The 16,073-nt window shown below is 43.3% G+C and overlaps 1 protein-coding gene across 6 annotated transcripts in view; it reads right to left on the reverse strand.

Moving 5' to 3' along the window:
• Window positions 1–364: 364 nt before the first annotated feature.
• The window catches only part of anks1b (ankyrin repeat and sterile alpha motif domain containing 1B), a 193,246-nt gene continuing 177,537 nt past the window's right edge, over window positions 365–16,073 (reverse strand). For 2 of the 6 annotated variants that reach the window (XM_084573562.1, XM_084573567.1), the window contains 7 exons: window positions 14,279–14,404; window positions 10,732–10,803; window positions 9,001–9,087; window positions 8,166–8,306; window positions 7,910–8,077; window positions 2,871–2,962; window positions 365–1,679 (listed from right to left, as the gene is read on the reverse strand). In XM_084573562.1, the coding sequence (XP_084429688.1) occupies window positions 1,631–1,679; window positions 2,871–2,962; window positions 7,910–8,077; window positions 8,166–8,306; window positions 9,001–9,087; window positions 10,732–10,803; window positions 14,279–14,404 (735 nt within the window). In that variant the 3' untranslated portion in view covers window positions 365–1,630. Of the gene's footprint in view, window positions 2,963–7,909; window positions 8,078–8,165; window positions 8,307–9,000; window positions 9,088–10,731; window positions 10,804–14,278; window positions 14,405–16,073 lie in introns of all 6 variants that reach the window. The other 4 variants (XM_084573565.1, XM_084573564.1, XM_084573563.1 and 1 more) reach the window with 4 other exon arrangements.

Here is a 16,073-nt window from a genome sequence, read left to right on the forward strand (position 1 = left end):
ATGTTTGGGGGCGTGTAAATGTATAGATGTTCCAGTTAAGTTGACATCTTTGATCAGACTGATTTTAATCGGCTTGAAAAATAAATTGTCCATGTAAACTTAGCCATAATGGGAGATCTTGGAAAAACAGCAGCATCTAGATATTTGAAACAAGGCTCAGCAGACTCTGGTGCTCTATTGCAAGTTGCCAAAATTGTGTGCGCACAACGTACCAACAATCTTGTGTTTCCCGTCTTTAGATAATTCAGCTACTTTTGATTTGTTTGGACAGTTGTTGCTCTAAGACTTGACAGCTGTAACTCCCAAAACTAGGTGCAGTGTGACACAAAAAAGGCAATAACTCACGACAATTTATTCCCATAAATATGGTTGTACAAGTCATATTTTATTTCATGTGCTTTACAAGGATATAAATAATGGCCAAAATTACAAAAATCAGTGTGCTGGAAGCCCAAGCCTATGTACATTAGTTGGTCAGCAGTGATGTCACCAAATAATCCATGTTAATTTTCACTTAAAATACAATCTACCACTTCCTCTTTTTTAAATGTCCGACCTTTTCTCTTGGTACCTTGTTTCCAGTGCCATTTCCTGCAAATCCTTTATTCTTTTCTCTTTTACATTACATGTATGAACAATGAATTGGCAAAATATCTATGTACATTTTATAATTGGACAATGTCTCATCCAAATAATACAGTAATACTGCGTTTAAAATAGTACATCTGCTAGATAAGAGTAGAGAGCCCCATGAGAAATGACGGAGGGTTGACCTGACCTAAGAGTTAGCGAGCCACCTGCAACATTCACTCTAGTTTTTTTTTTTCCTTTTTTTTTATCTTAAAGGATTGCCCGAGGTTTTCATCTCAGCATATCATAGAAAAATAATGTAACATTAAGACAACAGTAGACAAGAATTGCACAAGAATAATCATAATCATCATGGTAATATAATACTCTCATATTAAACATTAAAATGTCGGGCAATACGAATAGAATACTCTTTTTTTTCTCTTTTATTTTTTATTTTTTTAAACGCTAGATGCCGTTTTGTTCACATAGGTTCATCATTCGTTAAGAGACACCTGTTGCATCTTGAGCGTGTTGCAGCTAGTCCAATCACATTTACACGCTTGTGCATATATCGCTGTATTATTTTCTGACGTTAAAGAAAATAAAATAAAATAAAAAAGACCAAAAGAGCAAGCCAGACATCCTGGAACCCATGCCAACACTGACACATGCCCAACGGTGCCTTCAGTGAGCCCACTGTCTGATGCCCTGTAACCATACTTAACGTCTCCATGGAGATGCTGACCTCCCCAAAAGTCATGCCTGCCTCGGGCGCATTAAAACAGATGTAGTTGCAGAAAGTTGAGGCTGCTTTCAAATAAGAGTACATTCAGAGCAGACGGTCGTCTGTCAAGATGCAGTCCTGTTAGTGTGTGTTTTAATAAATGTCCATTGTTTTACCGTGTCAAGCATTGTGTGGATGAATGTTAAAATTGTGTAGTCAACCTTAAACACTGGAGTAGCATCCATGTTTGTAGTCCTTTTGAAAAGTGAGCAAGAGGGTCCTTTGTAGTCCTTTTTGCATTGTATTTGTGACAAGGTCCATGTTTAGGGCTGGCTACATTCTTTGCATTCCACAGTAATAGACATGAGCGTCCGGCATTGCCCTGCAAAATGAGATGACATCACTTATCGAGAGAGCCCTCACACCCCGCCTTCTCCACCGGCCCCCCTGCTCAGCAAATCCAAAATGGCCACCATGCGTCTCACAAGCCACATGCTAACGTACAAGATTAATCTTTTTGTTTTTTTTTTTTCCCCCGAAATAAAATAAAGTTTTACGGGCAGGGAAAAAAAAAATCCACATGACTAAAGTAATTCTGAACATATACACGAACATGTGCTGAGAAAAGGTGGTAGAAAAATCAAAAAAAAAATCATCTACGTCTTCCTGTGTCACAGGTCATGTTTAAAATATAGCTTGTCAAAGAAATTCACAGGTTCGTTAGTATCTCCAAAAAAATAATCTGATATAAAGAATCAAAAAGGTGAAATACATTCTAGTAGCCTGCTGGATGAACCAGTTTGAGTCAGAGTTAGACTATGCTACATCACCTCTCCTATAATTCAGCTCTCCTCTTTGATTAAAAAAATGTTTAAAAAGTCTGAACTTTCCTCCCGTTGTCACGTCTAGACAACATCCCTCCTCTTTGTCAGCTCCCAGACTGGGCTCAACAGACAGCTAAAACACTGTTACGGCTCTTAGCAGTATTTAAATCTCATTCAAGTTGTCAGGGGCAGTTGGACAGAGGGGCTGAAAGGAGGAGAAAAGCGAGGGATGGAGGCAGTTGGAGGAGAAGATAAGGAGAGAGACGAAGCAAATGGTTGCACCCATCAACGGGAAGAGTAAAAAAAAAAACAAAAAAAGAAGCTGGAACAGAACAACCGACTGGTTGACTGCTGACTGACCGACAAACAGGAAGTGGAAAAACAGCTGACCATTCCCCCTACAGGTGGAGACAGAGAAGTGCACCACAGCCCTGGGTTCAAAGGTCATGCGCCAGCCCTGCAGGCAGGAGGATGAGGCCCAGGCCAAAGAGGGGGGAAGAGCAGAAACAAAAGAGAGAAGAAGAGACAACGCAGCGCCAAACGTCATCATGCAGTGGACAGGCTCGGCTAACGGGGGCGGGGCGAGATGTTTTGTTTTTTTATTTTTCAGCCGGTGAGGTGACGCGGCGCCGTGCGTCGCTCGTGCCCAACTCCGGGGCGGGGCCCCGATACAGGGAAACCTCTGAAAGGCACACACACACACAGGAGTGGACAAGGCGGGTGTATGTTAGAAAATAGTGGTCTCGTACTTGGTGTTGACTCCTCTCTTGGCCTCCTGACCTGGCTCCACAATCCACGGCACGTTGGCATGGCCCTTCTGGTCCATGGACGGCTGCTCCATCTGTCGCAAAAAGAGACGAAGGGAAAGCCACAGATTGGAAAACATTCAAAGGAGCAAAGAGAAAGTAGCAGGAGACAAAGAGACAACTTTGACAATATGCATGTTATTGTGTTGAATTTAGGACGTTTTCAAAACAAACAACGCAAACGACTGGTTGTCAGAATTTTCAATAAGAGCAATTTCCACACACAGTTTCCTGATAATAAAAAAAAAAGTCAGAGATAAGAGTAGAATGAATGAGATGCAGGTGGAAGATCTGCTGCTTAAAGCAGAATGAGACGAGTATAAAAAGGAGATGAAAGCAGAACAAAGAACATAGCCAGAAGTTCACTGACATAAATAAACTAAATCCTCTTAATTTCCACAGCTGTTCATTTCTGAATGCACGGTCCAATTTGTGAATCACTTCCTGTACATCTAAGAATATAGAGTGGGTTTTGTTGCAGGGGGCTGCTGGTTTGTTTTCAGATAGTTTTCCCAGTAAAGGAATTAAGAAAATATATTAAATGCATCTGAAAAAAAAAAAAAGATTGACTTTTTCAAGTGTCTCAGTGTTATTAGAGTAAACAGAGTTAATCTCAGCATTCTGCAGTACACCGACCGTCATGTTTCTCTTATCTTCTCTCAACACACTGCTACCGCGACAATACCAAAACTAAGTTTAATATTAATCCAGTTCTCTATCCTCTTCTTCACACACACACTCAGGCAGCCACAGCAAGACTTTATAATCCTGTTTTGGGGTTATAGGATTAAAGACAAACACACTTTCAATCTCACAGCACCACAACGCCATCATGCTCAACTAGGATCAAATTCATGAACCGTGAAGTCACTGTCTGCCTTCAAAATCTGTTTTATATCAACACCTTTTTTTTTTTGATTTTCTACAGAAGCGCTGAAAAAATAAGAGCCTGAAGTGATGCTGCAGGAGATCTAACGAGGGGAAAGAGTTCAGTCCAGACAACAAAGGCTGATGGAAAGAGGTGAGATGGCGGGAGAATAAGATAGTGAGGAATCAGGGGTCGAACTATAACTTTCAGATGGTCAGAGCAGACAAGACTAATGCAGCCTTCTAATGGGGTGTTCAGGAGGTAAGTCCACATGAACTGCCCCGTCTTTGTGACATTTAGAACTTCTTTCCCCATGTCCTGACCACGAGCTCACAAGTTTTATTTGAAGGCAGCAGTTGCAAGTAAAGAAGTGTATTACCCTGAAGGATGTAGTTGCCGTTTTACACCCCTCTCTCCACGCCACGTGACTTCTTCACGATCTCTAGGGACGCTACAGAGAAACTTCCCTACAAGGCCTAATAATAAAGTATTTTTCTGATTCTGATTCGGCTCTGCAAACCTTCAAACTACAGCCAACTCGGTGATCCAAACCGACGCAAAACATGCTCTAATGCACTTAACACATTTGAATAATTTCTTGGCAGACTGTGTGTTCTGCAGCCTTCTTTTGATGACCCTTTAAAAAATCCTGCAGCCCTGTGCGCAAGATGAAGATGTGGAGAGAGGTGGTAGCGATTAGGTCAGAAATTAAGTCCAAACATTCAGCGGGTCAACTAATAGATTTCAGCGTGTTCATGAATATTTAGCAGATTTGACGTATTGGTCACTGATTTAAACACTTTATTAATTTACAATCTCAAATGTACTGTTTATGAGGAGCCGGCGTGTCCCATCAAGGGGCTGAAGCAGTATCGTGGGGCACATAAAACCTGATGTCTAGCTCTGCGTCCAGCTTTATATTAGCCATATAGAAATGAGGTGGGTTGGCTTTGCGAGACTGTTTGTAGACTCCTTTACTAGAAGCGCTACTGAATTATATGGCGATAGGAACACAAACAACTCACTGCAAACAGAACACACGAGGATGCAGAGTCGGTTGAATGAGAGACGGAAGAAAATGGAAGCACTTACAGGCGGCGCTTTCTCCTGGACTAAAAGAAAAAAAAATGTGGAAGTAAAGGATAAGAGAAGGAAAAGCGTGGAAGACCTGTGACTGAGCTTTGTGAGGAAGATGGAAGAGTCGAGGGGGAGGAAGAGGAGGGTGGAGAGGAGGCCGGTGAGGGGTGTAAATGTGGCCCAGTGACCAGCGGCTGGATGGGGACATGATGACCTACAGGGGCAGAGGTCACATAAAGGTCAAAGGTGGGCCTTGCTCGGGCAACACCGGGAAAAAAACAAAAAACAAAAAAGCAACAAGGCGGCGAGGGCAAAGCCACAGCGGCGACAGAGCAGCTGCACGGCAACAGGGAAAGGCAACACCACTCCAAAAAACCAAAGCAAAAACCATGGCAACAACATGGCAGCAAAGTCATCGCCCTGGCAACAGCGTGGGACAGCAGAATCACTGCGATACAGCACAACTCCAGTTGGAAAAAGCAGCGTTACACCACATTTATATAGCAGCTCCTGCATGGCAACAACAGCAACTGAACAAAACGTCGCTCTGGAAATGAGCCGTCACTTTCTTCCATATCCACGAAATATTCTGCCCACGAGGGGAGCTAACTTTTAATCAAGTTTCAGTTCTTATGCTTGAAAGAATAAATAACGTGTAAACATCGTCTCCTAGACCACCCAGAACTAAATCTGCTGCTTGGAAACAAGCTATTTTCACACTGCTGGCAGGCTTTTACACTCACTTTACGAAACACAAGTCAGTCTCACACGGGTTGGGGTCGTGTATTTCAGTGCCATTTTAAAGCTACTCTCAGATTGCACTGTCACGCCAGTTCTGATCAGAGACAGCAGTCGCATCAGACTCACTCGCTCTCATATTGGCAGGTTAAGTGGATGTCGAGCGAGATTTATAATCAGATGTGCATCACGTAATGAACACAATACAAATGGCGAAGAGAGCAGAAACAAAGCAGCTGTACTTTAAAGCACCGGGGCTTGAGAGGTGCTGCAGGATGGAGAATATGGCTGGCGGGTGGCAGGAATATTAAGTGAATTCTGCAGTATCTTTGCCCTGCTGCACACCACAAGCCATTAACTACATCACACACACATGAGCAGAGAGCAGAGAAGAAAAAACAAAAAGAAAAAGCAATTAATGGTTAAGGTAATGGTTGCCGACTCAGCAGATTGTGTGTACACATGCCATCGTCCATCATCTCTGCGGGCATTGGACCCACACGTAAAATACTGCATGTGTTCTCCTTCTCTATCTTTCCTCACCATCCCACGCTAACTTTAGAAAGTGGGACCGTTCCTCTGAAGCCACTGTTCTCCTCCATCACCGTCGCTTTTTCCCTCGTGACTCACAGTATGTAAATTTGGTCCAAGCGCACCGTTATAGCAGCCGCCGCCGTAACTCTACACCGGGGTCCTTTAGACACACGTGTGCTGCTGCGCCAGCCGGTGTGTGTGTGTGTCGGCGGGGGAGACTGGGTTAGTGAGACTATTTTAAAGCCGCCGGGGGTTAATGGAAGGTTGACAGGTTTACTGATAGACTTTGTGACGCTGTGCTTGGAGACGCACAGTTGCACACATATATATATACACACACACACACAGACATTCATGACAGCATGTGGGACACTGGTATCTAATATCACAAAGCTAGGGCTGGGTGTCGATGGCAATACTTAAGTCATAGCGGCTGAAATTAGACACTGTGTTTATGACCACTAGAAGTGTGATGGAGCAATATTTCTAGGGGTGAAGAAGATGACTGAAATCAACTTTTGTGTAGGGGAGGTTATCTCATAAGAGACTGAATGGCTTCATAACATAAAGTCAGAAATGGGGTAAAGACAGTAGAGGCACAGCGAGCATCTGTTGCCGCTTTCAAATCAAACTCATGAGCTCGTGGTTACGCCACTGGGAAGACAACAAACTAAATATTTCACCTGGCTGATGTAGAAAATGCAACGGTGATCGTAACGCAAAGGGGCCACTGGGAATGAGTACTTTCTTCAAATAGATTATAAAATTACAAAGAAAACTAAATTCCAACGTATTACACAACTTGTGAACTTCCCAGGGGCTGTTAATACCACAAGAAGGAACACCCTATTGATGGCAGGAAGTTTCACGAGAAGCCTACCTGTCTCTAGAGCTAAGGGGAATCTGAGCAGCGAGCAGAAGCTACAGAGAAACGGGGAACACTGTCCGTCATCTTCCTCTAAATTGATTACAGTCGCATGCAGGTAGGCGCTACTTTCCTACAGTTATACTCTAAGGGCCTCTCAGCTGATTACTTAGAAAAACTAAAGTATCACATGAGCATTTGGATCAAAATTTCTCACGATACCCAGCCCTAATGCAAGCCCATTATACTATTTTCTCAGACAGTCCTGCACACTACAGCACTGTGATGAGGGCTTGATGGACTTAAATGTCAGTAAATTCATTCTCCATGCTTCGGTATATGGCAGTCCTCCATATGGGTATTGTTCATCTTCTTACACACACACACACACACCCCCAGAGTGTGCAAGCAAGCGTCCCTGCAGCCCTATGCAAACCAGCCTCATCAATCAGCCAAGCGCCTAAGAGACTGTGGGGACGGAAGACCGAATGGACGCTTAACAGATCAAATATCCACCTACACCTCCGCAACTTCTTCCACACACACACAAAAAACACAAGTGGTTCAGGATAACGCTGGTAAATCAAAAATAAGACATGACAATGTTGTCGATGAGCAAGGAGACTGATGTGATGGATCAGAGCAAAAGGATGATGGATGATGGACAGGTTCCAGTGAAAATGTTAATGTGATGCTGGTTAGGATTAAATAGAAGCCAGTACAAATAAATAGTTAAAAGGTTATAAGGAAGTGAAAATCCATCCCAAAAGACAAAACAAAAGGGACTAAAGACATCACATCCAGAACATCAAAAACGTCCGGAGTTGCTAACGTAGGATTTCAGTTCAGGATGGATTTTCTTTTTAAACCGTACTGCGGCTGTGTGACGGCGCTGCTTACAGATTTGCGGATGTTGACTCGAGGTTTGGGGACAGGTTTGCCGGGCTTGCTGTCGAAGCTCTCGGGCAGCGTGGACGATCCGTGGCCGCTCTTCCTGGCCTGGAGAGCCAGCTGGTAGGCCACCTCGAAGGCCTGGCCGAGTGTCAGGATGATCTCGTAGGCCAAGTTCTGAGGAGAGACGGCAAAAGCAAAGAGGTGTGAGGGATGTAATGTGATATAACGTACACATTTAACGAGAAGCAGGGAGAGCACTAACCACATCAAAAGCAGTGAAGACGTGGCAGTAGTGGTGACTGGACTTGAGGTCTTTGGTGATGTAGGCAAATGTAGACAGATCCTCTGGATCCTGAGCCGCACAGGAGATGTTACGAATCTCATGTTCTGCTATGATGTTCTGCTGAAACAGGAGAAAAACCGAAGATAAAGCAGGAGCAGAGTTTATCATCTCCACCGAGCCTCTCCTCGGAAAAACAATTCTGATTTATTTTTTATCCCCAAACCATAATCACTGCACACTTATGGTTTGAGAGTTTTCTGGAGTCACTGAGTTGGAAGTTGTCCTCTGGTAATGTAGCTGGAGAACGCTGTTTGTGTTGTGGTAATTAAAGCACATGTCAGTGCCGTGAATTATAGGACATCAAAGCTCCAAAAGAAAGTTTTAGTTAGAGCTCACATTAGGGAAACGTTAGGGGAAGCTGCTTTGCGCTAAAAGTAGAAAATAAGAATCGGTAGTAATCAACGAACTGATTCCACCAGCGATAATCCACAGTAATGGGTCATAGTGGACAGTGCTGTATTTACCTGGTGATTCCATAAATAAAAACAGGCCTATTAAGAAATGATAGGAGTTGACTGTTACGTGTTTTACTTGACACTTAGCTCATTTATTTCCTTCTAGCTGCTTTGTCTTGTTATTCTCTCAACACATTGGGTTTTAAATGAGCAAGGCTGCGGCTGAAAGCAGAGCTCAGCGCTGCGATGCCGTCCAGACCTGACACCTCTGAATGTCGCTCGTGCTCATGTTCAAAAGCCTGACCTTTCATGTGTTATTTGCAGTAGGCGTCGCAGGAAGCTGTGTGTGTGTGTGTTACCTTATTTGTGGCATCAATGAACTTCACTCCTTTGTAGGACACGGAGAGCACGATGGTCGGCACTTTCTTCATCTGTTCTGTCGACTTCTTGGAGCGCGCAAAAAAAACCAAAAGGTAGAGACAAAGAGAGAGAGAGGACAGAGGCAGCAATGACTTTTGAGGCAACTTAGGTTTACAGCTACATGAGAAATATTATCTTAGTTAAAACAGAACCAGGACAAATGAAGAAAGCCTGAACTAGATTCGCCAATCCAACAATCTGTTGACGACTTCCACCTCAATTACCAGAATCAGCTGCTATCATCTCCAAAGGTTAAGGGTTGTTTGGTACCTAATAAAAAACAACTGAAATGCAATTTAGAATCTACATTTCTAAACCCAATAGACTGCAAACTCAACAAGTCTATCAGCTTTTAAGCCATATCCGGCTCCTCGCTCCTTTTAATTACATACCTATACTGAAGTTATTATGCAGCGAGGCTCTGTGGAGAATTGTGTGATTTACAGCAATGTCAGCATTATCCTCTCAGCTGCCATCCTACCTGTCACAAGCTTTAATATATTCAAAGAAGACATAAAAAGAGTTCTTTTTCTGCATTATCTGTATCATTTTCTGTCTTTCATCGCTTGACATCTCCTCTTTCTATCCATATTTCTATCACAGTCTGTCCTCCCTTTATCCCTCCTCGTCGACTCCGCTGGCTGCTATCCTCTCCGTATCTGTTTGTTGCCTTTGTTCTGTTCTTCCCTTCGTGCTCGCAGCGTGTTACTGCCGCAGTTCAACCCTGTCAGGATCAGGTAGAGCTGAATAGCTGACAAAGACAGCTCTACTCGGCTTCACTGTCAGACGCACAGCTCGGCCGCGGAGCTGGAATTTCAACATCCGCATCTGCCTTCACTGTGAAGGGATGCGGCGAGGGTGGAGACGATGTTCGTGCCGTTTTAAAAGCCAGAATAATATGACGTGCATCTCAGTGGAGTTAATTATGACCTTGGGGTGCAGCAAAGGTGTGTCAAGCTGAGGAACGAGAGATGCTCTCTGATGTGTCAACGTACAGTAAATACAGAGACGAGAAAAGAGGAAGGGAGGGACATAAAACTCATGAATATTAAAGATTTATCTTCACACTGCAGAAGCTCAGGAAAAGAGAGAGAGATGAACCGAGGGCCAGAGGAGTGAGGGAGTTAGTGTTACAGTAAAATATAGAAAGATTGACCAGGAGGAAAAGATGAGAAACAAAGAAAGAGTGAGCAGCAGAACGACACACGAGCGAGAAGAAGAACAGATAAGGTGATTAGAGGTAAAAGGGGGATTGTGAAGTATCAAGCCACCCGGGCGAGGATATTAAAAATAAATCCCTCAAAAAGCTTAATCCACTGTAGAGATATTTTAAGTTTAAGTTCAAGTGAGGGCACTCAGAGTATGAGACTGTGTCCCAGATTTAAAGGTCCAGTAAGCCGTTTTAGAGAAAAAAGAACTTAATTTAATAAAAGCACAAGTAGAACAGTCTACGCTCATGTTGACTGATTACACACTAGGGTGGGTTTGATCTATGTGCTGTATTACAACCATTATCATACTGAGCTGCTCTCATTCTCACACGGCGCAATTAAAGTATGATTACGACTCACTGCAACTTGGTTGTTTTAAGTTGTAATAAACCAGAATTATCCCAATAATGACGTTAGCTGCAAGTGAAGACAAAGTGAAGTGTTAACTCTGTGCCTTACCCTCATCTTGGCGCAGGCGTCTTGTGTGGACTCCGTCCCTCTCAGCTCCTTCACCAGCATGGAGCCCAGGTACTAGTGAGAAGACACAAAAAAGATGCTGGGTAAATACGTGTGGGGTATAAATCTGACCAGGATGTTCAAACCCAAATAACTTTACAGTCTAAGTTCGATAACAGCAGCGATGTCTCTTTAAGGAGCTGGAACCAGGAAACAGCTCTAGCTTTTAAACATGAGAAATCTTCTGAAGTAGTTGATTCAAAGTAAGTCTGGCCTACATTCTCCTCCCTGATGAAGACTTGTCCCACCTACATTCAATTTGGGGGTGAACTCGAGCGGAAATAATGGGGACACAGTCTAGCAGCAGGGAGAGTCATGTGCTGTCAGCTCTGTTTGCGGCGCCGATGAGGATGGATCTGATGGACTAGTCAGCCGTCCCGTGAAGTGACGGAACAGACCGTCTTGCAGCCATCAACGACGCTCCGTGGGACGCCGCTGTTTCCACCTGTACTGCTTCTGTCTGGGCTCTGACTGGTGACAGCTGTTTCACTGCCACAGCGTCTAGCAGCGGTGACCCTGCTTTATGGCTTGATGATGATGATGAAATGGTCGGAGCCACGCTGCCAAGTGATCAGCAGGCAACGCTGCAGCTGAACACTGAGCCCCTTCCTGCCAAAGAGGACACCTCAACCTCAACTGGTGTCCTGAGTGGTGTCTGCTGCTTTGTCCTTTACCTGTACCTCACACCTCTGTGTTGTGCTGCCTTCAAAGCTCTTGGCATTCAAGTGGTAACAGCGCTTGGATTACCAACCAGCTCAGCCTGGACTTTAATAGTATGAAGAGTGTAGAGCTCAACCAATAAAGAGAGGAAGCCTTCCTTCATCATCTAAAAAACAAACTCCTGCCTCAGAAGAAAAGGAAAACATTTGGGAATATGTTCAAATATAGCTGAATTATTTGTATCATCTTATTGGGTTAGTGTCTTCTACTGACACCAGGTTTATTAAATACACCCGACCCTGAGATTACATTAACTCTGCTGTCTGGTAGACCCTTCTGTCTGGACGCGACTTCATCTGATTTAATAAAGAAGCCACTAATGGTGGGAGTGTTTTACAGGGACAACGTTCACGTCGACATTAAAGCACTTAATGGGTGCGACAGTCACCACCTCAGAGTGTCTGTCCAGTTTATGGAGGGAGTTTAATCCCTGAAGGGGGACCCTAACAAGGCTTTTAGTGAATTACAGGAGAAATATTTACAGCTTCCCTTTTTCCTCATCTCTGCATTGTTTGTGTCAGACTCCAAGATCAAGGACCAATCGACTGATTACAGAGACTAAACATTTTCGGCAAATTGCTCAACATTATGAGTTGCCTCTATGTAGCACAGATTTTGACTGGGTCATATTTTGTGCCGAGGAGTCGGGTCCTTGGCAGATCAAAACGAGGTCGTCTGGGCATGTTAGTGCTTTGTCTTGAGTCACGATAACAACGTTAAATCGTTGTTATGGCGGGGCTGCTGGCACTTATCCTAGAAATTGCATTACACTCGCACACGAGACCATCTGCCGTCCTGTATACCATATCTGTGTGTACACAGGCGCGAGTCTTTTATTAGTTTTCAAATAAAATTCAAGGCAGTGCAACAGGATTAGGACGTGTGCAGCCAGACTTTGAGCTTGATGTTAATGTCTACATACAAATAGGAGAACAGTGTCAACAATGACATCCCGTAACGTTTGGTTAGTTTGTGAGTTGTGATGTTCTTTATAGTTTGTGTGAGGAAAATATTGATATTCTGGCCTAGCAGCAGTGTCCTGACTTACAGCTGATGTTAGCACTTGAATGACAAGCATGTTGTGTACATGGCGTCCCATGTTGTAACCATAAGCCTATTTAAAGGCAGCAAAAGCACATCTCAGGCTCAGGTCACAAAAAACTTAATCTGACTTGATGGTGCAACATGAACATTTAAAGGGTCGTCTAACTCATGAGCTCATATCCACAAATATAAACTCGCTGTCAGTACGAGAGGAAAAGTCAAAGAATCACCGAACCACGACCACAAATCTCTGAACAGAACCTGATCCAGTGGTTGCTGAGATGTTTCTGCTCGGACCAGAGTGCACGGCATAATCCTACAGTCGTGTGTTTTAGTTTAGCTCACTTCACATCACCACAATATATAAAAGCTATTATCTGTCTAGTCACAACGGAGGAGTTAATATCTGGAAACCTGGTCTGAGTGTTTTGCATATTAGCTGTGTTTTCTTTCTTTATTAATAAGAAGGGCTCAGAGTCTGCGCTGCGATGATATTGGCTGTTAATGATGTAGCGTGTTGTAATGATATCAGAATGCCTGCAGGGCTTTACAGAAACCGTATCTGTAATAACTTCAGATAATATTTTCTAGCGGTGGCTGTGGAGCTGACATAATAAAGTTGGTGCTGATAGCGGAGGAGAGGGTTTTGTTTTATATAGAGATGAAAATGAGAGCGGTGCTGCTGCATCCTTTCTGTCCTGGCTTTCTTACCATCCCTCGTTCTCTATTAAAACAAACACTACGCCCTCACCCTCTCACCAGCGTCTCATCCATCTAAGTTATTCCTATTCACCCTCCGAGCTCCCGTCACCTCGCCAGTATTCACACCAAACGCTCAGCCTGCCGTTCTGTTGAGGCTCCCCCTCGTTCGTCTCACTTTCTGGAGCCTGTTATCCTGGGACAGCGAGCGCTAAGAGATGTTGTCATGAACGGCTCCATGAAAAGCACCAACATATTTTCCCCGGCGGCCCACCCGTTGTGTGTTCTTCCCAAACACATTGCCGGTGAACAACTGTCAGAGGCCTAATGGTCCACGCTGCTGCTATCAATCTTCTAGGAGTGTGAAAAGGAAGAAGGGGAGATTTTTAACGGAGGGAAGACCCACTCTGGGGAAACTCTGATTCACTGCCTCTGCCTCTGTTTTCTTGATTTTATTCGCATCTTTTTTTTTCTGCAGCTCTGTCAAATAATAATCTAGCTCATATCTGCTCCACGTCTTCACCCCACGGAGCCAGGCAGAACATCTAGTTCTAAGATAACCAATTATTCCCTCTCACCGTTGATGCCGAGCGTTGATGGTATCTTAAATTGCTTCTTTTGCAGCGTTTCTACCTGCTCCAAGTAAGTAATCATTTCAGCGAGCCTGTATCCGTGGTAACATGGATACGTAACATCATTTATGTAACTGGCAAAGGTCTAAATTTACCAAAGTGCCGAGGATAGCTGAGTGCGGTGTTGACTGAGAGGTGAGGCAGAAGCGGGGTTGTTGATCTTCAGTATTACTACCTTCACTGCTTTTATACAGAGGTGAAACATTTAGTAATTTAACGCACAAATCAATCAACTAAAACCAAATCATGATTGTCACTCAGTCTCTGTTGGGTTATTCAGATTTAACAAGCAGTTCTAACAAAACAATTTGGTTGTCAGGACATTTTATAACTCAAACAAGTGAATTTAGAGGACGCTCAAAGACGCCAGAGTGGAGGGAAGTGGTTGGACTTACGTAGGCTTCGTAGTCACAGGACTGAAAGATGAGCTTCTCAGGGTGATGCTGCCAGTACTGCACCGGAGTGGACGAGGTGGCCTCGTTGGGCGGACGCAACGTGATTGGCTCGCACCACTCTCCAGCCTGAAACGACAACCAGTTACACATCACAACACGACCAGAGGATCAGTCAGAACGAGCTGCATATCCCATGTTGACCTGATAAAAGTTTGTAAATTTGTAATGGGGTTTTTTTGGGGGGTTGAAGTGAACACGCCTTCAAATAGCGTGGAGAACATCCAAGAGGAAATTAAACTTGGCTGAATTATGTTCACATATTTTAGCTCGGATTAAGACTCTTTGCTGCTGCTCGGCTTTTTTTTTTTTACTCTTCACTTCTTAGAGGAAATAACTAAATCCTGTCTGCATACTTCTCTAATGTCTGTGGATAACAAGCTTGTTTTTGTCTTCATTCCTCTTGTAAATGAAACCAGATGAGCTTTGCCTGAGGAGTTTTTCACACATTCTCCAAATACTGCATTTCCATTTATGTGTCGGTTCACATACGTTCGCCAGAAAGTTGGTGAAGGACTGTGAAAGGGAGATCTTCTAATCAGATGCAAAGATGTTGAATAAACAACTCGGAGATGAGGCTTTAACGTCAAACTCCTTTGTTCTCTTGGGTTTTGTTTGAGAACAGGTGAGGTGAGTCGATCAGAGTACAGCCACTAAATCATAAAAACGCTGTAAGAGTCAGAGAAGAGGGGTAATGATAGAGAATAAAGATCATCTATTGTGTTATTCTTGTAAAGATGTTTCACGAGCACCACTTCAGGGTGTTGTTCCTGGAAAAGGTGAGATACACGGTGACGCACACACTCAACGGATTCAGCAGGGTAACCATAAGTGTGTGTTGGTCCTCACTGATAAGCTCTGTGATTCACACGGAGACAAAAAGACCTTAATCACAGTGAAAGCACAACACAGCTGCTGCCTCGGATGTGTGCGTACGCCTGTGCGTCTGAATCATTGTGCTGTTGTTGATTGAGAGTCACAAAGTTCTAATTTTGCATTTTGGATGAGATTAAAAAGTGGCTGCAAAGATAAGATGATTACTTGGAAAAGTATTTAGTTGTTTGCTTAACATGCTGTACTTGAGGTAAACATTTATTCTCTAAAGCGACAGATTTTTATCTCTGATGCCAAGATAAGCTTCACCTGCTGAAAATGATCAGATATGCAAACCACCCAAAGTGTCATTTCCTTAGCACAAAGTTTCAGTCGTAGATTTTGTATTTAGCTAATTAGTGAAACTGAAATAATCTCTAAACACTGGTGTCAGATGTTTTTTTTTCTGCTTTGGAGCATTAATAACGTATTTTTTGGTTTTCATCTCCTATATTTTATTATATTATTCATATTTAACGTATATTACACGACACAGATTACAGTAGTGACACTTCCTTAAAGCTCATCAGTTTCTCAGACCTTCAAATTTGTAAAATCACAGCTATGAAATAGTACTAAGATCAGATTTAAGGTATATTTTGGTTTTACATTACAAGTCTATGTATTTTTCTTGTAGTTACACATTCGCACCAACTCTGCAGCACAGAGAAATAAACCTTATCAAGCCGTGATGACTCAGAAATGACTTATTAGTGGAATCGATTCATTGTTAGTTTAAAATATACACCATGACCAGACTGATTATTTACCCAGGTAGGTTTATATCCATATTTATGATCATTCATGATACTCTCCTTGAGTCCATCCCTCTCTCCCTCTTCCTGTCTCCATTCATCCCTCCATC

Source organism: Chelon labrosus, assembly GCF_963514085.1.
Source record: "Chelon labrosus genome assembly, chromosome: 23".
Lineage (NCBI taxonomy): Eukaryota > Metazoa > Chordata > Actinopteri > Mugiliformes > Mugilidae > Chelon > Chelon labrosus.